Source organism: Rhinolophus hipposideros, assembly GCF_964194185.1.
Source record: "Rhinolophus hipposideros genome assembly, chromosome: 4".
In the NCBI taxonomy this organism is placed as follows: Eukaryota; Metazoa; Chordata; class Mammalia; order Chiroptera; family Rhinolophidae; genus Rhinolophus; species Rhinolophus hipposideros.
The window spans coordinates 15584498-15608503 of NC_138050.1; the positions used below are offsets into that span (position 1 = coordinate 15584498).

General features: G+C 37.1%; 1 protein-coding gene across 1 annotated transcript in view; it reads left to right on the forward strand.

Moving 5' to 3' along the window:
- The window catches only part of FREM2 (FRAS1 related extracellular matrix 2), a gene marked incomplete at its 5' end in the record, with an annotated part of 171085 nt that overhangs the window by 141528 nt on the left and 5551 nt on the right, over window positions 1–24006 (forward strand). Inside the window, 11 exons of the mRNA XM_081046640.1 lie at window positions 1591–1721; window positions 3312–3470; window positions 4707–5010; window positions 7080–7211; window positions 9593–9924; window positions 16193–16385; window positions 17482–17586; window positions 18916–19043; window positions 19133–19267; window positions 20016–20142; window positions 21024–21211. Coding sequence (XP_080902766.1) covers window positions 1591–1721; window positions 3312–3470; window positions 4707–5010; window positions 7080–7211; window positions 9593–9924; window positions 16193–16385; window positions 17482–17586; window positions 18916–19043; window positions 19133–19267; window positions 20016–20142; window positions 21024–21211 — 1934 coding nt within the window. The remainder of the gene's footprint in view (window positions 1–1590; window positions 1722–3311; window positions 3471–4706; window positions 5011–7079; window positions 7212–9592; window positions 9925–16192; window positions 16386–17481; window positions 17587–18915; window positions 19044–19132; window positions 19268–20015; window positions 20143–21023; window positions 21212–24006) is intronic.

Genomic DNA, 24006 nt, shown 5'->3' on the forward strand with positions numbered 1-24006 from the left:
GAAAACAACTGTTACCTACCTAGCATGTGTGCTATAAGAAAACAATAATAATTATAATACTTAGGTTTTTAACTTCTTAGAATTGGGTTTGTACAATTCAGAGGGTTACAAAACTTGAATGCTTACAGAGCTAAGACAAGCAATGAAAATGAGTGAAGCAAGGGAATTGTGTGTGTATGTGAGGGTGGGGGTGGGGGAATGGAGGGAATGAAATGGTATTGAACCTGGAAGTCCATTTCCTGCTGAGAAAAAAAAGCGTGTACTATCATAGTCAGCTCACTGTTGGAGGCAGAAAAGTGCAAAAGAACTCAAAAATTTATACTTTTCTATAAAATCCCCAGATTTTTAGAAACTAATTTTTTTGATGTGATGTCACACAGGTCAAACCACACAAATTGGTCAGAATTGGCCAGAAATGATCAGCTATTTTCATCCTCGGGAACAAAAGACTTAAGCTCTCTCAGGGTCTGAGGAATCTAAGACTAACAGAAATGTGCTAAGGCTAATGAGGAAAATGGCAGTATCTAAAAACAGAACTGATTTTAAAGATGAGTCTGGCTTACTAACTCTCAGTTTTTTAGAAAACTTTTTTGTAATTTACAATTAAAAAAGAAGTAGGGAAAGAAAAATACATTAGAGACACATTTTCTTCTACCACATTTTTAAGGACTTAAAATTTTGAATTATAATGATTGAGCTGCAGTTAGATCAGAAAGCAGCATCTGTTGCCTTCTTTAATTGGAATGCTTATGCAATATCTTCTTTATTTTCTCTCCTGAGCCAGTTTCTCAAAAGGTATAGTAAAACCAACAAAATAGTTTATTGAAGCTTCATAAGTATAGTCAGCTGCTTATTCATGAGTTCAATAAAATCAATTAATTTTTGACATGTTCAGAATTTTTAAAAAGGGTTCATATAATTGGGTTTAATTTTCAAGACAATGAAGCAATTCTTTTTAGTGAGAAAGGACAAGGGTGAGAGAAAACAATGCCATTAATATTTATGTTTTAAAAAAAGTTTCCAAGTTTCCAAGATCAGCATCAAAACAAAAAAAAAGGTCTTTTTAAAATATAATTTGATATGTTGATAAAATCTTACCAATTTTATATCCAGCTTTTCTAGATACATACATAATGTAAATACTATTCATATTCAGTAATATCTGTGATTGTATTCATTTGACTTACGTGCTGATGGTTTAGAAATTCTGGGAAACAGAAGTGAGTTTGTCTGGTTATGTCCTGGTATTAGAACTGTTGATTGTCCATTCCATAAATCAGTATTCTTTTTCAAATTGAGGGTCAACAGCTCAATTTAGTAGCTTATGATTAAAATTTTCTTCTGGGTAAAATGGAATAGAATAGAAAACATTAGAGTCTAATGCATACGGTAAGAATAAGTGATGTTTTTTAAAGTTTTTATTCCATTTTATTCACACACACACACACACACACACACACACACACACACACACACCGGGCCACATTGTAAAATATATTTCTTGTGTTGGGAAATACTGTCAGAAAAATATAACAAACACTTCTCATATTCACATGTAAAAGATTTAAATCTGTGATTTTGCATTTGTAGAAATCGAGTTTAAGGAGGGAGAAACCCAGCACATTGTTGAAATTGAAGTAGTCTTCGATGGGGTTAGAGAGATGAGAGAGGCCTTCACTGTTCACCTGAAACCTGATGAAAATATGATAGCAGAGACACAGGTAAGTAATAAAATGCAGGTATAAATTCATGGCCAGCATTTTATCAGGAAAACTGCGTGTAAGCATCACAGAGTGTACAATAAAGTAATGGGACTTCATACAAGCATCATATAAAGGAGATACACATAATCCCTTTCACCTCCTAAATAAATTTTGTTCCTATTAGATCATAATCAAGAAATTCCTGTCTTTCTTTGAAAAATCATGTTTGTAGAAACTCAAAGACTAGAGTCCCCGAGCCCCACATCAGCCCACTTACCCTCTCCCATCTCTGCCAATAACGACTGAATTTAGGATTAACTTCCAGAGAGAACGTATCATCTCAACACAAAGGTGAGACTATTAATTCAGTGTGACAACTCATTAAAACACGCATTTTAACCCACAAAATAGTTTGCTAATCCTCAAAATCCCACCTTTTCATCCTAGCTTTATTAAATTGATATCCATAGCCTCAGTGACTAAAATGTTACAGTCCTAACACTTCTTTTCTCTGTTTATTTAATTTATATTTCATCAGCAACCAGATTTTCTTTAAGATAAACATCAGTTCCACAGAATTTTGACCTTTAAACCTAAAATAACTTTTAACACTAAATAATTTTAGGAACAGACCAATGTTTATAATATCTATGCTTAAATTTACTCTATTTCTTGGATTATTTATTTTACTATTAGTAGGAGAGATTTTCTCCCTTAAGTATTAGTTATCGTTTTGTAATTTTTACTATTTGATGGTATTTCTACTACAGTGTCTTGCTTTTCTTTAAAATCATATTTAAAACTCAAGAAGTATGAGCAGGACATCTTTGGAATAAGTCTTGGTCACATAAAAAAATGAGTCTTTTGTTGTTACTTTTATGGGTCATTATGTTAAACTTTTGAGTGAAAGGAACAGAGAGTCACTCAAGTCACTTCGAGGAGTAAAAGCTTCTTTTACACGTATAAATATAGACTTGGAAACTGTGATAGTCAGATATTGGAAGGTTATTCAGGAGCGAAGGCAAATTTATCAGCAAGGTGTTCTGGTCACCTTACCAGCAGCACCTGTTCACAGGTTCCTCTCCTGTCATGACTCAACTTCTCCCTCTGCCTGTGCTTGTGGCTGTGCTCTGGCCTCTGCCCAGTTAAAGCTTTGCTTTTTATTGACATTCACTTCAGCATGGCCCATGCTATTACATAAACTCTCCCTCCACATAAGGATCTATCTTCTCTCAGGGTATCTTTCAGCTTTCCTCCTGCTATCAACTAATTGACTTTTTCATGGATCTTCTACTTCATAACCCCAAGACAGAGTTAGCTACTTTTCATCACAATTTGGAGAAAAAATTAGAACCCAAATACCTCGTGAGCCACTGGCTAAGCCAGGCTGCCCTGGGCTCAGTTACCCTCCCCATAAGATATGGCCAAGGTGCCAGGGTCACGTGGAAAAAATGACGTAGAGCCTGCCACTCTGCTGGGGCTCTGTGTGTGATAGTTTTCATCATAATGAAACCAGGGACTTGCCAAGCATATGGTGTTGTCCTGCACGGGAGTAGCACTAAGAGTCAAATATTTCACTAATTACAGATAATTATCATTTCCCTCTAGGTGACCAAAGCCATTGTGTATATAGAAGAAATGAACAGCATGGCAGATGTCACTTTTCCTTCTGTCCCTCAAATTGTGTCCTTACTGATGTATGATGACACTTCCAGAGCTAAAGAGAGTGCTGAACCTGTGTCTGGCTATCCTGTCATCTGTATCACAGTGAGTAGGAAATTGAGGAAAATTATAAAATAATTATTTAAAATAATTATAAGCTTAACCGATATAGTATTGGCTTTGTCGTGAAGAAATAAAAGTGGGTAAGTACTATAAGGTTTAAGCTTTGAGGAAAATATAACATTAATCAAATAAAGCTCTCATGTTTCTTTCTTTATCCAACAAAAGTTTATTAACCAATGTCCACTTAGCATGTTTTCTCATGTTATCTCAGAGTCTGTCACTGATAGAAAAATAAATAAGGTTTGAACTCTGCACTCAAGGAAATTAAAAATAAGGAAGAGAAAAATGTATAAGAATTAGTTACTATAGAACAACACGAGAATAATGCAGCTCCATGTGTGAGAAAAGGCTTGGGATGGTCAGGAGGAATTTCAGTAGATTAAGAAAAGAGCCAGATAAGGAAAAGTCATTCCAGGAAGAAGTGATTGCATCACAAGCTACATCTAGAAGAATAACATTAAAAATGGCACATTATCATTACACTTTTACTTGCCTACTTGACTCTAAATTATAAGTTTCTTGTGAGCAAAAACTGGGATATATTTATTTCTATGTAAATATGTACAATGACCTACATAAAATAGGTACACAATAAATGTTTATTGAATTTACAAGGCAAAAAATTATAATTTGGTGCCAAGTTATAGAGGTCTTTAAATGTTACGTTAAGGAATGTGGACTTCATTTGTTGGTTAGCAGGGAGTTCTAGTGCAGAAGAATGTCGTGAGAGGAGAGGTTGTGTTGGCATGCCACCATGGCAGCAGTGTGTCACTTGACTAGAAAGGCCCTGATTAGGGAGGTGGTGCTTGGAATGGGAAGGAAGGGACCAACTTAAGAAATATTGCAAAAGAAGAATCAACCAAGTTTACTGACCCCCTGGATGTGAGGGGCAAAATGAGAGTGAGGAGAGGAGGGAAGGAGAGACAAAGGGAGGAATAGAGAAGGAACAAGGATGATTGGGCAGCTCTGAGTATTCAAGAGATAATGAAATGAATAACGCTTTTCCGTGTATCACTTTAGAGGTGGAAACATCCAATAGCTAATTGAAATGCAAGATTAGAGTTCATGAAAGCTACCATGGCTAGGAATAGAAATTTGAAAGTTGCATGAATAGCATGTGGAAATGGGGGAAAAAGGCATCGGTGAAAACACTAGGAGAGAAATGATTTACACATTGTTCTGTACTGTGCCCATAACACAGTTCTTTGTTTTCCATAGGCTTGTAACCCTAAATATTCAGACTATGACAAAACAGGCTCTATTTGTGCAAGTGAGAACATCAATGACACCTTAACCCGGTACCGATGGCTGACTAGCGCACCCACGGGCGCTGACGGTGTGACCAGCCCCATGAGAGAAGTGGACTTCGACACCTATTTTACGTCATCCAAGATGATCACTTTAGACTCCATATACTTTCAGCCTGGCTCCAGAGTGCAGTGTGCAGCTCGTGCAGTCAACAGCAACGGCAACCAAGGCCTGGAGCTAATGAGCCCTATCGTGACCATCGGCAGAGAAGAAGGTAACGTATTGCCCTGTTCACATGCAGATCCCCGGGATACTGTGGAATATTCTAAATGTCCAGTTCTGGTTATAGATTCTTTCAAATGCCCCCATGTAGTCCATAATACTCTCTAAAGTACTTAAAAACGATAATCCATTTTTACAAAAATATTCATTAGAAAACAAATAGGTATTCATTCCCCATTTTTTAACCACCTATCATATGCCAGAGTTTTTGCTGGCATGCAAATACTGTATGCTGGCAATAAGAAAAAATAAAGCACGATTCCTGTCCTCGAGGAGTTCACACTCAAGTTGAGGGCACAAAGTTTAGTCTAGAGAGGCCCCATAAATGCAGAAGTAGTAGTGGTTAGTTCTCGCCTGAGTCGCTCAGGGAAGGTTTCATCAAAGAGGAGATGCTTAATCTGAATCCTGAAAACAGCAGAGAATAAAAGCATGAGCAATGACTCGTAGAAGCCCCCCCCCCCAAAAAAAAGGAATATTCTGGAAACTACAAGCAGAGAAATGGGAGGCATGTGAGAGGGAGACATGGGAGGATCAAGAAATGAAGCAGATAGTTTACGAGGGTCAGATCTGGACAACGTGGTTCATATGGGATGCCAAGGCACTCTCAGCTGGTTGTTGGATGAGTAGGAGTTTGCTGGGGCCAGGAGGGGAGGACAGCCAGGTAGAGAGGTGTGTCCAAGTGCCCAGGCCTCGTTATTACTAGGGAAACTGTGTGCAGAGCTGAATCCTGGACAGCTTGGGGGTGGAGAACAAGATAGAGTTAAAGATAACAATGAAAAGACAGGAAATCCACTTTATAAACCAATCTTCACTCTGCAGAAGCGTTTTTAAATTAGATTTTTAAAATAACACTCCATAAGATTCTATTTTGAAACTTCCATTTGCATACAATGGTTTAGAAGTATATTTGTTGCCTAAACAAAGGTTATATGTTACCACCTCCCACCACCTCCCAACAGGATATAGTAAAGATCCATATTTATTGATATCATGTATAGTAACCATGCTCTTTTAGAGGATTAAAATAAATGCTTTTTTAAGTTTCTCGTAAAGCCAAACTATTGTGTTGGTACAAAATAAATAAATAAATAAACAATGCCTTAAAATGTGTCTTCCTGTTAATAAAACATACAGCCCAGGTGCTGAGACCTGCCTCTGATTGTATTGCTTTCCCAATAAATACCTATTTCCTCTGTTTTGTACATAGAAAGGAAATTATAGATTGCCTATTTCTCTTGAAATTGTAATTCAATATATTGGTCCCTTTCGTGATATTAAAATGAAAACATCACAATTTTCTTAAAGCAAACATTGGAGGATTATTCTCATGTCAAATTTCTTGGGACTCACTGAGAGATGAGAGATAGACAGACAGACAGACAGACAGACAGACAGAAAGATAGATAGATGATAGGTAGATACATAGAGATAGATAAATGATAGATAGATAGATGATAGACAGATAGACAGATAGACAGATAGATAGATGGCAGAAAGAAACTGTTACAATTTATAAAATTCATACTGTAAGATACATATAAAGAAAACTATACATTTTGCTCTTTGATTCTAAAGAGACTTTGGTTTTTTGTTTCAAAAATGAGCATATTTTTATTTGCTTATAAATGATGTATATTTTATAAACAGTCATAAGTATATTATTCTAGGGTAAACATCAAATCTACTTAATTAAACTACACTTACCTTTCTTCTTTTGGTTTTCAGTCATTCTTACTGTGTCTGTTCACACTTCATATTAAAATGATTTTATGAATATGATCATAACCTAGAATGTCCAGCACTTATTAAATCACATTGAAAAACAACTATTTTCTCTCAAACATTATAAAATACCCAAAATGTTAAGCAGTAAACACTAAACTGTCTACTGTGATGAATTCTCACACTATGGTCTTTCTGCTTCCTTATGTTATCTACTCTCAGCAATGCCTTAGTCCAGAGAGAATTTTAAAGTACTTAGAAAATAATAGTGCCTGTTTTTAAAATATTCTTTTGGTATTGTCTGTTATCTTCTTTTAGCATAAATATGTTCAATTTTAGGTCTTTGTCAGCCCCGGGTGCCAGGGATAGTGGGAGCAGAGCCATTCTCAGCGAAGCTGCGCTACATGGGTCCCGAGGACCCAGAGTACACAAACCTTATCAAGCTCACAGTCATGATGCCACACACAGATGGTAGGTGATGGGGGTAAGCAAATGCATGGAAGTGGGAAGTGGTTTGGGCGCCTCATTACCTGGTTTATTTTACTGAAAACTCTGAATAACCAAGCAGACAATAAGTGCTCAGTTCACAACTTGAGTTTTAAGTCTTTCTGCTTCCTTCAAATCTTTCTGCTTTCTTTGTCCCAGTTTTTTTTAATAAATTTTATTGGGGAATATTGAGGAACAGTGTGTTTCTCCAGGGCCCGTCAGCTCCAAGTCGTTGTCCTTCAATCTAGTTGTGGAGGGTACAGCTCAACTCCAAGTCCAGTCGCTGTTTTTCAATCTTTAGTTGCAGGGGCCGCAGCCCACCATCCCATGCAGGAATTGAACCAGCAACCTTGTTGTTGAGAGCTCACTCTCTAACCAACTGAGCCATCTGGCTGCCCCTCCGGAAGCTCAGCAGCAGCATGTTGTTTTCAATCCAGTTGTGGAGGGCGCAGCTCACTGGCCCATGTGGGAATCAAACAGGCAACCCTGTTATTCAGAGCTTGCACTCTAATCAACTGAGCCATCCGATTGCCTCTCTGCCCAGTTTTTTAAAGTGTGACAATTTAATCATTCTCTGAAATTAGATAAATTTAATACATGTCCAAACACAATGAAATAAAACATTGGTTAACATGCTAGCTTTTATGAAATAGCACAAACGTATCTTCAAAACTCTTGAATTTGTACTTACAGTAAAGCATTTTGGTATCTCAGTGCTCACCTTCAGCATGTATTTGCTATTTCATAGCTGTAATTTTATAAATCCCCCAATGTTTATTGCAATAACTAAGACTTTTCCTAAGCATTAAAATAAAATTAAAAATGCAACTAACAGCATTATTTTTTGTGTTCATTTTCTCTGGATATGGAAGTGTGGCCAGAATTTGTGAGTCAATACCTTTATCCACTCTTTATGAACATTTCCCCAAATACAGGAAGACATTTTCAAGTTGTTTTTCACTCAATTCACTTTATTAGTAAAGTATTAGTATTAGTTTTATTACTTATATTTTAAGTAGCTAAGAGAGAAGAAACATTAGGTACCGTTAGGAACTACAAGGTAAAATCTACCTCCCTCAGAAAAAGGACATCATTCTACTTTGTGCTTGTTACAAACCCAAAATTTTGTTGGTAGTGGGTGGAGGTAGATGGACAGGAGTCTGTACAGCATAACGTTGGCCCCACATTTGACCACTCTGTCTTTAGGATCATCTTTTGTTTGTTTTAATATTTTTTTAATTACATTTGACATACAATATTATATTCATTTCAGGTGTACAACATAGTGATTATATAAGTTACATTTATATAACTTACAAGGTGATCATCCTGATAAATCTACCGAGTTTCCCCTAAAATAAGACCTAGCCAGACAATCAGCTCTAATGCATCGTTTGGAGCAAACTTAATGTAAGACCCAGTAGTATATTATATTGTATTTTATTGTATTGTATTGTATTGTATTGTATTGTATTGTATTGTATTGTATTGTATTGTATTGTATTGTATTATAAAGACCCGGTCTTACTATAAGTAAAATAAGACGGAGTCTTATATTAATTTTTGCTCCAAAAGACACATTAGAGCTTATTGTCCGGCTAGGTCTTATTTTCAGGGAAACACGGTAGTACCCATCTAACACCATACATAGTTATTACAATATTATTTACTATGTTTCTTATGCTATACTTTATATCCCCAAGACTATTTTGTAACTACTAATTTGTACTTCTTAACCACTTCCACTTTTTCATCCACTCCCCCAACCCTCCTCCCATCTGGCAACCATGAAAAAGTTCTCTGTATCTATGAGTTTGTTTCTGTTTTGTTTGTTGATTTATGTTGTTGTTTAGATTCCACATATAAGTGAAATCATATGGCATTTGTCTTTCTCTATCTGACTTACTCCACTCAGCACAGTACCCACTAGGTCCATCCAATTTGTTGCAGATGACAAGATTTTATTCTTTTTTATGGCTGAGTAATATACCATTGTATATATGTACCACCTCTTCTTTCTCCATTCTTCCACTGATGAACATCGAGGTTGTCTGTGCTCATTTTAGACATGTGACTCGGGTACAAAGAGCTGAGGAGAGACCCATTAGGCAAAAACGGACCTACAACAATCAGAGGATAAGGGTGGAAGAGTCAAATAATATCTTAGTATCATCATGAAAGTAGCTTTAATGTTACAGATCTCCTGAAAAATTCCCAGGACCCCCAGAGGTCCTAAGACACCTCTTTGATAATCACTGCTCTACAGTATTTTATAAGACTTCTCTTCTCAAGACATAAAGAAATTATAGTGTTCTAAGCCTTTTGCTATTAGTAAGGATGGTAACAATGATTATAATTTCTTGTAGGTATGCTCCCCGTGATCTCCACTAAAGAGCTTTCCAACTTTGAGCTCACCCTCAGCCCTGATGGCACAAGGATTGGAAACCACAAGTGCTCGAATCTCCTGGATTATAGTGAAGTAAAGACCCATCATGGTTTTTTGACTGATGCTACAAAGAATCCAGAAATAGTTGGAGAGACATATCCTTACCAGTACAGTTCATCTATCAGAGGTTCCAGTACCTTACGATTCTACCGAAACTTAAACTTAGAGGCCTGTTTATGGGAGTTTGTTAGCTACTATGACATGTCAGAACTTCTCACAGACTGTGGAGGCACCGTTGGAACAGATGGACAGGTATGAGTTTTTAACACCTGAGCTTTGTTCAGTGATAAACCAGTTTTGTTTTGTTCAGTTACATAGATTTGGACTAAATCCCAACTCCAGTCGTCCATCTTGGTGATATAGGTCATTAGGTATAAGAGGGACCAAATAATTGGGATGGGTGATGTACAAATCTGTGTCTATTTCTGGAACAATGTCTCAAAATACATGCACTTTTTTTAGCAATGCTCTGAATCTGCTCTGATATTTTTAAAAATACAAATGCTAATTACTCTTCAAAGTATACATTATCCTTTCTTGTGTATATGTATAGATGCCTGTGATGTATCATAAACCATCTACAGTAAGGATTTACAATCCTCAAGATCAATCTAGTTTTTCTACCTCTTTACTATCTTTCTTCTTCCCCTACCTTCTATCTTTCTCTTCTACCCTATTTCTCTTCTCTTTCTAGTTTTCTCCCCATTTCCACCCTCCCTGTTTCATTTCTCCATCACTAACATAGTCAAAAGTGTTTTTATTAAAAGCTCAACATTATTTCTACTCTACAATCAATGACTCATCTTCATACTACACAGACAGACATTTACACATAAAGTACACACACAGAATCCCCCACCACGACCACCACCATCATCATCAACAAAGTTGTTGTTAAAATGATAAGTAAGCAAGGTCTCCATTCATGGTTATGATAGAGAATATAGAATATGTAAGGCATAGTCTAGAACTGTAGTAAGTATTTGAACTAAAGCAGTGCTCTGACCGACCTGGGGTGAGCAGAGTTTATGTAGATAGGCGTATATATTAATGTGTTGCATCATACCTAAGATATCTCATGTCTTTGAAGAGTTAACTAAGGTGAGTTCAGATATTTTCTATTCTATATTCCTAAAGTATTAAAATGTAAAACAAGTAGTAGCAAGAGAAATGTAGATAACGCACTATCAGTTTAATCCCACAGCAAAGCTGTGAAACTTGGCAAGTTCAGTTGGTATTGATGTTGAATGGGTAGCCTATATCATTATGTCTGGGAACTATTGGGCTCAAAGGTAATGAGACATTTTCTTAACCCCCTCCTCTAAGAGCAGCAAAATAATCAAAAACTTGCATGGATTAGTAAAAATACCAAATAAGAACACCAACAGAAAGATAGTGTGGACCAGTGGAGGAGCCTGGATATTGGAATCAAACCAACACAGACCTAAATTTGGCTCTGATGTTTTCTAACTTTGTGTCCTTGGACAAGTTAGTTAAGCCCTCAGAAGTGTTACTTTTTCAGATTCCTCTTCCCCAACCTGTCTTTGCCACCTGAAAGAAACGTGAAAGAAAATGAAGTCCTATCCGCAAAATAAAAATAAAGACTCATATTAACAAATCTACCTCAGCCTTTTCCTTTATAGTCAAATATCTCTAGTTCCTTTAGCTCTTCCCCACAGAGCTGTTTTCAATTCACTATTAAATTATTCTTTTTTTTGTCCCCCGGTTGTTCTTGTCTCAGGATCTTTCAGGTTTTTCTGTTGTTGTTGTTGTTTTGTTTTGTTTTGTTTAAGATTTTATTTGGGGAAGGGGAACAGGACTTTATTGGGGAACAGTGTGTGCTTCCAGGATATTTTTTCCAAGTCAAGTTGTTGTCCTTTCAATCTTAGTTGTGAAGGGTGCCATTCAGCTTCAAGTTGTTGTCCTTTCAGTCTTAGTTGTGGAGGGCGCAGCTCAGCTCCAGGTCCAGGGAGTCGAACTGGCAACCTTGTGGTTGAGAGGACGCCATACAACCAACTGAGCCATCCGGGAGCTCAGCAGCAGCTCACCTCAAGGTGCTGTGTTCAATCTTAGTTGCAGGGGGCGCTGCCCACCATCCCTTGCGGGACTCGAGGAATTGAACTGGCAACCTTGTGGTTAAGAGTCCACTGGCCCATGTGGGAATCGAACCGATAGCCTTCAGAGTTAGGAACGCAGAACCTCCAACCACCTGAGCCACCGGGCCAGCCCTCAGGATCTTTCTTAAATCACAAGATCTACTGGCATAAACAAAACTGGATGGATTAGATTAGATTCTAGGTCTTCTTTGTTAAAGTCACTTGGTACCATGGACTTTCTCTGTGGTTCTCGTCTAGTTTATAGTCTGTTTTTACCCTCAAAAATGTTTTCTGTCTTCTCTGGCAGCAGTTTTATATCTTTTATATATGCAACCCAGATATCCTGCTCTAGTGAAAACCCTGCATTTACCTACTTAAGCCTTATTATATCTGCCCACTTCTCCAATGTATCAAGGGCATTTTAATGCAAATCCTGCCCTCTACTCTGTTCATCTCTGTAAAACATTAAGCTAAACTGACTATACTTTGCTGGGGTTTTGTTTATCACAGTTACTCTATTTAATTTTTTAAGTTCAGTATGTTTTTCTTCCCATTGCCATTGCTGGCTAGAAAACTCATTGCTATGCTTCTGTAGTTGAGCTGCCAAAAATTCTACTTCATTAGGTGAAAACTGGCAACTTGCAGGTTTCAGTTAAATTGTTCCTGCCTGAAAAGCTTAAGTTACATAATACTAGGAATAAAAGAGAGTGCAATATAAAATTATTAAACCATCCAATCCTTAACCAATTTTTGTGTTATTTTTTTAAGTAATATAGCCAGCTTACTGTATGAATTTCTAATGGAAAATTCTTTTTGCTTTTCCATTATTGAAAATAAATTTAGATTTTTGGGGTAAATACCAAATAAATTTGAGTTTAAAAACTAAATAAAGTTAACAGCATAACCATAATGATTGCCATCATAGAGATGACTAGATTTAGTGTAAAGCATTGAAATTTCAGGATCTTGTTATCAAATTCTAAAAGCTTTAGTGTAAATGGCAATACAATCTAATAAAACATATTCCTTTTCTCTAGAGTAAAGCTCAGAGGAGCCCATCTTGGTTTCCCCTACTTTCTTCCTTGGACTTAAACTTCTACTACTCCCCCCACTATTGATATTCTCCTACATACCAACCGCTGGCTCCCATCACCCACCCCACACACGTTCTTTAAATATAGGTAAGGGAGAAGAAAATATAAATTAAGGTATAAGAAATTTAACCTTTTGAGATAGTTTCCTAATTTTGCCCATTAGTTTTGAGGTCTAGAGAAGAGAAAATATCTGATAATAGTGCTAACAATAACAATAATGATGATAATTATATTTATTTAATATTTAATACATATTTAATACATATGTGCCTGCCATTTTTCTAAGGACTTTATATATTTCCATTAATTCTGTCTTCACAACACTGACACAACTAGCTAGTAATTTTGTCCCCTCTTTAGAGATGAGAAAACTGAAGCAAAGAAAATTCAAATAACTTGTCCAAGTTCATGTCACTTGTAAGCCTGTGCTCTTAACCACATCATGGTACATATCTGCCCATTTAATTGAGTGAATTAAAATGTCATTTAATTGGGTAAATGTAAAGCGTGGATATGATCACTGATGCAATTGCAAGGGAGACAAATGAACTTTTTCTTCTGTTTTTGGTACAAGAATGCTGCCCAACAGCTGTCATGAAAATGTGTGTCAGATTACTTCCACACCCACTGTTGGTAAAATTATGCAAATGCATGTCTTAGTAACAGTGGACTACAGTTTCACCTGAGTACAGGCAGATCAGATTGAAATGAAAACATATTTTATGAGACAGCACATAAAGGAATACAAACTAAATGTTGGTGAACACATGCTAAATTTAGAATTTCCAAAGTTCTACGAACCTTTTCATTTCTGCATTTAGGATGAGGAAAACGGGAAAAAATAAAGATAAATCATCAAAATGGGCTGCTTCATAGCAGCTTGATAGTTTTGCCCACTCCATTGGACAAGAGCACCTTCAGGAAACCAAGTTCACCCAGGCCTATTCGTCCTCTGCAAATTCCACACAGCCCTGGCCAAGCATCTAATAATGTGAATTTCCTTCTTCTATTCCTTTTCTAGACTTGGCACCTTAGATCGAGATAAATCACTGTGCACACAAATTTTACCAACTTGTAATTGCTATAGCCAGGAACAACATGATGCAGAACTGATTTTTTTTTCCCCATGTGTTCTTAGCTAAAGCTATTGCCATGACAGATTGCCAAGTCTCTGCATTTTTCTTTGTCATTAAAAAGCTGTTTCTAACACACTCTAAAAGGGTTTTATGCCTTTCTCAACCTCTCACATTCAGATTATTTAATTTATAAGAAAGAGTGGAAAGAATGGAAAGAATCACATGAAATATCTTGGATAGTAATCTGTTAATCTGTTAACAGCAAATGAAGTTTAAGTTTTATGCAGTTTGACTACAGCTAGTTTTAGCTGGCTTTAAGACTACCTCTGCTTTTGCCACCGGATTCATTGCGCCTTCATAAATTAAAGAAATAGTCAATGAACACCTACTCTGTGCAAGGAACCATAGCAAGTACCTGGTGAGGACATCAGACATAGAGTTTACACTTCAAAAAAATAGAGTTATTAGAGTCAAATCATCACTCTTATAAAAGTTCAGAATTTTACTTACAAGATAAATAAATGTGGAATTTCTCTAATGATATTTAATGCTAATATCATTTTCTGTAAACTCATAGACACAGACAACAGTTTAGTGGTTACCAGAGGTTAAAGGAGAAGGAGAATGGTAGAAGAGGGTAGAGGGGGTCAAGAATCTTAACTCACCTTTTGTTAGGTAAACAGCAACTGATAACATTGCTCAAGGATCATAAATAAGCTGCAAAAATGCAACCCCAATTACAGTTTTCATTTGAAGTATGAAATTATAATGTGCTTATGAGAAGACATAGTATAATTTTGGAAAAGTAAACTTTTTTTTTTTTAGTCGCTTGGTTTGAGAAATAATTTTTCTTCCTTTTTACTATGTTTGATTTAGAAACATGGAACTTGGGGGCTAGAGTATCTTTAGAAGTCATCTCTTTGCATCCCATTATTTTGCACTTAGTACATTGATTTATTCTTTTTCATATGTAAGCCACTCTAAATCATTTTGCAAGACATAGCAAGAAGAATCCAAAATGCATAACTTTCATAAGGTATGTTGCTTCCTATTGTATCAAATGTCAATTAATTTTTCAATAATGTGGGGTTTTTTAAATGAAGCTAATGATATCACTTTGGAAACCTGGAGAACTAAAAACATGTAAAAGAAGAAAAAAATCTCACTCATCATCCCACTATCACTGTACACAGACATACTTTCTAGTCTCTTTTCAATATGCATACACATTTTAATCCACACATACATATAATTATAGGGAAGAGTGAAAACACTGAAAACTTTTATCGTGAACCTAACACAACGTCTGAAATGTGGTAGGTGCTCAATAAACAAATATTTGTTTATCCCCCCTGACCCCTAATCCACCTGCAAAATACCTGGAAGAGGAAAGTATAAGTTTTAAGCAAGATATTTCATTTCAACTAATTATTTTTAAGACATCTTCAATATTACATGTCATTTCTAAACATATTTGCTTCCAGATCTTTCCTGCTTTATTTCCTTTCTCTATATCATAATTTAAAAATACCTTAAAACATTATTATTCATAATAGCTCCAAACTGGAAGCAATCCAAAAGTCCATCAATAGAGGAAAGGATTAATAAAATGCGGTATATGCATATAATAAGATGCCATTTAGTAATAAAAGTGCTGAAACATGCTACAAGAGAGATGCACCTTAAAAACAGTACGCTAAGTGAAAGAAGCTGTCACACATGTTGTATAATTCCATTTATATGAAATGTGCAGAATAGGCAAATACGTAGAAACTGAAAGTAAGCTAGTAGTTGCCAGGGACTGGTTGTCGGGAGCTGGGGAGGGATTAAATGAGTGACTGCTGATGGATATGGGATAAAAATGTCCAAAAATTGATTGTGATAAAAGTTGCACAATTCCCCAAATATACTAAATACCATTGATGTGTCCACTTTAGATTAATTATATGGTATATGACCTGTATCTTAATAAAGCTGCTGTAAAACTAAAAAGACTGTATTAGTATGCTCAAAATAATGCAATTTATCTTAAAGATTTCTGCTACATATCCTGTGTTGCAAAGGAAGGTACTATAGTAACAACTATTTAATTGCTCCAAAATTAAGTGTTGTAAATGCTGTTTGTTAGTTTGTTTTTCCTGGATAATTACTCAAAATCTTCAGTTACTGAAAGGAGAAAATTGCTTGTACAAAATTAACCTCATTTAATTAACAACACTGAATGGTGTTGATAGATATAATTTCATTGTTTTAGGTCCTAAACCTAGTGCAGTCCTATGTGACTCTTCGAGTCCCTCTGTATGTTTCCTACGTGTTCCATTCCCCTGTTGGAGTAGGAGGCTGGCAGCATTTTGACTTGAAGTCGGAGCTTCGTCTAACTTTTGTGTATGACACTGCCATCTTGTGGAATGATGGAATTGGCAGCCCACCAGAAGCTGAACTCCAAGGTGGGTTAATATATTTGGAAATCTACTTTTCTTACCTACTTGAATTACTTAAGAGGAATTTTTACTGTAGCTAAAAGTAATAGAAGCAACTTTCAGTATATTTATTTTTTATATTCAACATTTTAAGATTATTTTTGTAATGAAAAAACTTTAAATCATATCAGTGCCTCAAATTTTGTGTAATACGTGACTGTTAAATAACATCTACATTTCATGGACATTTAATTTAACTCTCATAGTCCATTCTACATGATTAATCATTTATGTGACATACAACACAGTCTATATATTTCCCTAAATTCTAGGAAATGGATAGAGGAAGTTCCAATTGAAAATAAGGAATGAAGCCAAGAGAAAAAGTTACACATCTTTATTTCTGAAAATGAGAGGTGGCTTTTTAAAGTCCAGTATAAATTCTGCCCTGGATTCTAATTTTGACTCTACAGCTAACTAGCTGTGTGATCTCGAACGTATTGCTTAACCTTTATGGCACTCAATTTCTTCTGAAATATAGACTAGACTTCTAATGTACTTTCTGTTTTAAAATTCTATTATTCTATGATACTTCAGCTGAATGTTTTGGAACAATGGTGGTAAATGCCAGTAATTATTGGGCCTATAAGCATCTGCAAAACTTTGTTTCAATCTCCATGTCAGAATCATAATTCAAAGTCCATACACATAAAGCTAATTAATCTATTAGTAGAATTAGTGCTGTTTCTTTTCAGGCATATACTACTGTTCTGGTTCCACGCATGTCTGAGCATCATGCTTGCATTAATTTTTATGAGCCAGAGGGGAAAGACTATTGATAGTACATCTTAAAATCTGCTATCTTAAACAAATTAATATTACCTCAAAGCCATGTGAAAGGTAATATAATCACCCTGGATAATCATTTCAGATTATTTAACATATTTTAATTTCATATTTTATCTTCTGCCTCTTTTACCACTCATAATTCTTCTAATAATACCTTTTGGCTAAAATGCTTAAAGGTAAGATGAACCTGAATTCATTTTTGAAAGAAATCCCGTACATTAAGAGTAGTACCTGGTCACCAATATTTCCGCTTTTGTGTGCTATCCCACTGTAGGTTCTCTGTATCCAACCAGCATGCGCATCAGTGAAGAGGGACGCTTGGTTGTGAACTTTAAGACAGAGGCTCAATTCCATGGTTTGTTTGTGCTGTCACATTCTGGTAAGCCCCATCGCCCATTAATAGCCACTCCCCGTACCACAAGGGAAGAGTTTTTCCATATTGCATATTATGAGGTCTTGATAATTGTTTGGCTACATCTCATAATCTACAAAATGAATCTCCATGTAGATTTTTAGAGAAAATACTTTTCCTTAAGAAGAGTATAGCAACAATAATTGCCTTCTCTACTTCAATTCCATCGTACAAAAAAAAAAAATGAAATTTAATTTATTTGTTCAACAAGCCCTTTTCTGTTCACAACTATTTTCTAGGTACTGTAAGAAACCTTTATAATAGAGACAGAGTGTCACTTCACAATCATACTTAAGTTTTAGACATGTTAACCAATTACCTTTAATTATTGGCTATGTAATTTTACTAACTGACGGACTGTGCTTTGAGTATCAGTAAGACAGCAGTCACTGAAGTCCCATGTCTAAGGCTTTTTTAAATATAAAGGACATTTCACTAAAAATAATTTTTTACTTGACTCTATATTACTAAACTGGTTTGACTATTTTACTGGTGTACCAAGTCATGCCAGATTAGTAGGAAAAAACAGTTTACTCACTGTCTTCTATGTCCTTCTTCTTCTAGATGTCACCTCTAAGCAAAGGAGAGAATAGGGCTGAAAATTCAGGAAGAGAAAAGACATTCATTATATTTTTATGAGACTGAGTTACAAGAAATACAGAACCAAAAGGAATCATTTTTCTTTATTGTAATTGACAATTCTGGAAAATGAGGATTTCCTGGCCTTCACAGTTCCCATTCATATGTCTACCTTTATTTTTTAAAAGATTTTTATTAAACAATATAGCTAACGTACAATATTATATTAGTTTCAGGTGTACACATATAGTACACCATATGATATATGTCTACCTTTCTAGTAAACTGGATGTTTGTTTATACACGATTGCAAGCAATCTCATTAAAACTAGTTTCCATTTATAAATTGGGTTTGCCCAGCTGTGTGGATGCTAATAGCTTTCGTGCACAATAAATGCATTCACATCAGGTTTTGTTGCACAGTTTTGCTACTCCCTGGAAAGTCGCCTTGAACTATTTTAGCATTATCTTTTAACAGAATTATACAGTGGAAAAAGCACTGAATCAGAAATCAGAAGGCACATCCTAGCTGTGGGATCTTGGGAGAGTCACACTGTTTCTCTAGCTTCAAAATGAGGATAATTATACCAACCCTGCTACTTTGTAAGCTTATTATAAGAATAAAAGCAAATAATGTATTGTAAAGTACTTTGAAAACTCTAAATTGTTCTGCATTCTTTTAACCACTATACCATTATGTTATTGGCACTTTTCTAGCGTCATTCACAAGTTCAGTGATTATGTCAGCTGATCATCCAGGCCTGACATTTTCCCTGCGCCTAATCAGGAGTGAACCGACCTATAACCAGCCAGTCCAGCAATGGAGCTTTGTGTCTGACTTTGCAGTGAGTGACTAAGCCTCTTACTTAATTTTCCTCTTCCGCTGCCTCTGATTGCACCTCGGAGTTTTAAATGCCCTCTCTTCTCCTTGAAGGTACGTGACTACTCAGGGACCTACACTGTAAAACTGCTGCCATGCACCACTCCATCACATCAGGAGTACCGCCTGCCAGTCACTTGCAACCCCAGAGAGCCTGTCACCTTTGACCTTGATATCCGATTCCAACAGGTGTGTCTCCTAAAATTATTTTCCCATTAGAATCCCACTTTGTTATTTGTTTGGTTTACTTTTATCAGTTAAAAACAATTCGCACAATGACTTTTTAATTTTCACATGCTGAGAAAAAAGGAAGTCAGACAGGAAGCAAGAAAGGGAGGGAGGAAGGAGGACAGAATTGCCCTTTATCTGTTGTTGGTTCAGTATATAAAATCGATAGTTTAAGAGTATACAAGGGTTATTTTCTTTCCTGTGTGACTGTGTCTCTTCCTGGAGTTTGCTGTCTTGGAGATTTGAGAATTTTCCCCAGTGTTCTTCTGCACTTCTTCATCCTTCCTGTTCTTGATCTTTAAGAAGAATAAATATCCTGTAGTTCATGCCACCTCAAAGTACCTAATTGTCATGCATTAAAAGAAATGTGATGGTACTTTTTGTCCAAGAACTTATACTAAATGTTGGCCTTCCACTGATCACATTTATAAGCCCCTTACATACGCCAACATACTAATCAACATTAGCTCAAGCAATGCTATTTAGTCCCATTCAAAAATGATTTAACCTCACCAGTTTTGTCTTCTCAAGAAGGACAAAGCCAATGTTCCAGTTCCCTAAGGTGGTTTGACTGAACATGAAAATCGCAGTACAGTGTTCAGTAGTCTACATGTCAGGGTACATTAAGTGTGTATATCTGTGAATAATGTGTCTGTGCGCCATCAGAACAATCACTAACACATAAAAGGGATTTTACACTTGGTTTTAGGTCAGTGATCCAGTTGCAGCTGAGTTTAGCCTGAACACCCAAATGTACCTACTGTCCAAGAAGAGTCTCTGGTTGTCTGATGGCTCCATGGGATTTGGGCATGAGAGTGATGTTGCTTTTGCAGAAGGTATCACTTTAAAAACCAGAGGCCTGCTCTGTATGTTTTACATTGTATCTGTTGTGCTGTGCTTTATTGGGATTGTGTTTGAGGGGGAAAAATTACAACCTCTTGTATTGTTTTGAGAATATAACTGGGCCTTTATCACTGTGGTAGGGGTGGAGGGGGTCACTGAAATTGGGTATATGTTGCTGGATGGTTTTATTTCTGGAGAAGTTAATCTCTATTTCCCTAACCTAACTGATTTGTGGAATAAGTCTGTATTATTTTCTTGAATGTATTTTCAAGTTTCACAGACTCAAATACTGCAGTTGCATGAGACTGTAAATGCCTCATGGACAAGCAATGTGCCTTTCTTATCCAGTGGTGTATTCCCAGAACCTCCCCAAATATCTAACACATATGGTAGGAATTCAACAATGGCTGTGAAATAGATGCTTGAATACCAGGGTGTTTCCTTAAAACCTCCTCCACAATCAAGTGAAGCCAATTCAGCTTTTTATTGATGTTTTCTTTTTTAGTGTTATTCTATAATGTATTAGTCTGTATCTTGGCAACTAATTTATTTATATAAACTGGATTTTAACCACAGTGGGATACTAGGGATGTGAAGTTATAGGCCAAGATTTGAGGTTTTTCCACTACTGGATGAGCATGTGAGGGTCACTACATCTTCAGTCACTTCTGGTGAGTCTGCAAAGTAGTCATATCTGAGGCCTGGGAGTGAACCAGATCTTGAAGGCAACACTAAAAGGTCTTCAATATTTGATGCCTCATTAAAAAGGGAAAGAAATTCTTTCTAGTGTCACGATTGTCACAAATTGTTTGCAGTGTCATATAGAGATGCTTCATCACATAACAGAAATAACACTTCTGCATCTGTGTTTCAGGTGATGTAATTTATGGTCGTGTCATGGTAGATCCTGTCCAGAATCTAGGTAATTCCTTTTACTGCAGCATTGAGAAGGTGTTTCTTTGCACTGGAGCTGATGGCTATGTTCCCAAGTACAGTCCAGCAAATGCAGAATATGGCTGCTTAGCTGATTCTACTTCACTCTTATATAGATTTAAAATTGTGGTAAGTGTAGACGTCCGGTCAATATGGTGGGGTAGATAAACGTTGTGTTCTCCTCTTCCCACGACTGCTTTGAAATTAAAAGTAAATTATAGAACAACCACCCTTGGAAACCACCTGGAGACTAGCTTAACAGAACTATAACTAAGGATATAAATAGAAAGCCACACTGAGACTGGTAGGAGGGGTGGAAACATGAAACAAGCTGGTCCCACACCCACATGTGGTGGTAAAGAATTGGGAGGGATATCTCATCTGTAGAAATCCCCCATGAAGAACAAGGAGTCCTGGTCCTACTCTGGGCTCACTAGCCTGGAGCACCAGTGCCAAGAAGAGGAGTCCCCACAACATTTGGCTGTGAAAATCAGCAGGGATTCCATCTAGGTGAGACAGAGGGTTGCTGTAGACCCAGGTGTCCCCTCAAAGGGCCCGAGCACAGACTCACTTATTCACAAACACTCACCCTAAGCTCCATTGAAGGGACAGCAGATTGAAAAGCCCCAGGGACATAGGGGAAGAAACTAAATTATCTGGCTTCTTTAGGGCAAGAGCTGGAGAGGCAGCACTTTCTAAGACTGAAGTGTTGGCAGGCACCATCATTCCTTTGTTGAGCCTTCTCCCCACATAACCAGCAGGTGCAGTGGGGGCGTGGGGGGTACCAAATCTGTGTCTCCAACAACTTGGCTAACACAGCTTGCCCCACCCTGGTGATTCCCTGAGATGCCACCCCACCCAACTCACACACCCATCCCAAACCTCTTTCAGCAGCTATTCAAGACAAATGGCTGGCCTTGACCCAAGCTACAGACACCCATAAAATCTATCAAAGATTCACAAACCCCAAAAGAGCAGCAGTTGGCCTGGGCTTGCCATGTACCTCTTGATAAGCAGCCTCAAGTCCATTATTAGGGGCAGCCAGCGTGGTTCACAGCATACCCTCTCCTAGGTAGCACAAACCCCAGCACAGGAAACAACCAACCACAGATCACTTTGTACACTTTATAGCTTCTACCAGGTGGCCCCTGGCTGGGCACAGAAAACAGCAGAAGTTGTCCTGCACTAGAACTCATGCAAAGAGGCCCCAGAACCAATACACTCAGAGACCAGACCAGCTTCAGACCATACCAGAATACCACCCAATTAGCTCCACAAATGATACACCCAAAGGGTGGATTTGGAAGGCACCAGAGCCCTGCTAGACTGAATCCAGCATATAGAATAAGCTCCTGCTTGTCCAATGTCATCATGGCCAATCCTCATAGCCAGTCAGCCTGTGAGTCAATCCCAGTCACTGATGTTTCATCAGCAACCAAACTCAATTACAACAGGAGAACATACACAATCCACACAAGAGGGACTCCTGGAACACCCAGCTCAGGTGACTAGGCAGCCTGTGCCACCAAGTCCTACAGGATGCCTACTACATGAGGCCACTATACCAAGAATGCAAGATACGGCAGATCTCCCTAATATATAGAAACAAACACTGGAAAGCCACCAAAATGAGACAAGGAAACACGTCCCAAATGAAAGGAAAGGGAAAAACTCCAGAAAAAGAACTAAACAAAATGGAGACAAGCAAGCTAACAAATACAGAGTTCAAAGCACTGGTTATAGGAATGCTCAATGAACTTAAGGAAAGAGTAGATAAACTGAGAACTTACACACAGAAAGAGAAACCATAAAAAAAAAAGAGTCAGAATTAAAGATTATAATAGCTGACATGAAGACTACATTAGGGGGAATGAATAGTATATTTGATGAAGCAGAGGATCCAATCAGCAACTTGGAAGACAGGGTAGCAGAAAACACACAGAACATCAAACAGAAAAAAAAAATTAAAAATAGTGTAGCGACCTCTGGGACAACATGAAGCATTCCAATATTCACACTAGGGGTAGCAGAAGGAGAAAAGAGAGAGCAAGGGATTGAAAATCTATTTGAAGAAATAATGACAGAAAATTTCCCTAACCCAGTGAAGGAAATAGACATACAAGTCCAGGAAATGCAGAGACAGTCAAACAAGATAAATGCCCAAAGAGGCCCACACCAATCCACTGGTTAAAGACAAAGTGAAAATCTTAAAAGCAGCAAGAGAAAAGCAGTTAGTTACCTACAAGGAAGCTCCTATAAGACTGTCAGCTGATTACTCAACAGAAACTTTGCAGGCCACAAGGGATTGGCACAAAATATTCAATGTGATGAAAAGCAAGGACCTACAACCAAGATTACTCTACCCAGCAAGGCTATCACTTAGAATGGAAGGAAAGATAGATAGCTTTTCAGACAAGAAAAAAAAAAACTAAAGGAGTTCATGACCACCAAATCAGTATTACAAGAAATGTCAATGGGGGGAATGGCCAGTTAGCTCAGTTGGTTAGAGTGCAGTGCTCTTAACAATAAAGTTGCCAATTTGATCCCCACATGGGCCACTGTGAGCTGTGCCTTCCACAACTATATTGGAACAACTACTTGACTTGAAGCTGATGTGTCCTAGGAAAACACACTTCAAATAAATAAAAGATTTTTTTAAAACAAATGTCAAAGAGATGGAGAAGGAGAAAGAGAGGGAGTGGGAAGGGGAGGAGAGAAAGGAGGAGGAGAAGAAAAAAAGATTTAAAATGTCAATAATAATATGGCAATAACTATATACCCAACAACAATTACTTTAAATGCAAATAATTAAAAGACATAAGGTGGCTGAATGAAAAGACATAAGGTGGCTGAATAAATGAGAAAACACAACCCATACACAATGAGACATGTGCTGCCTTCAAGAGACCCACTTCAGACTGAAA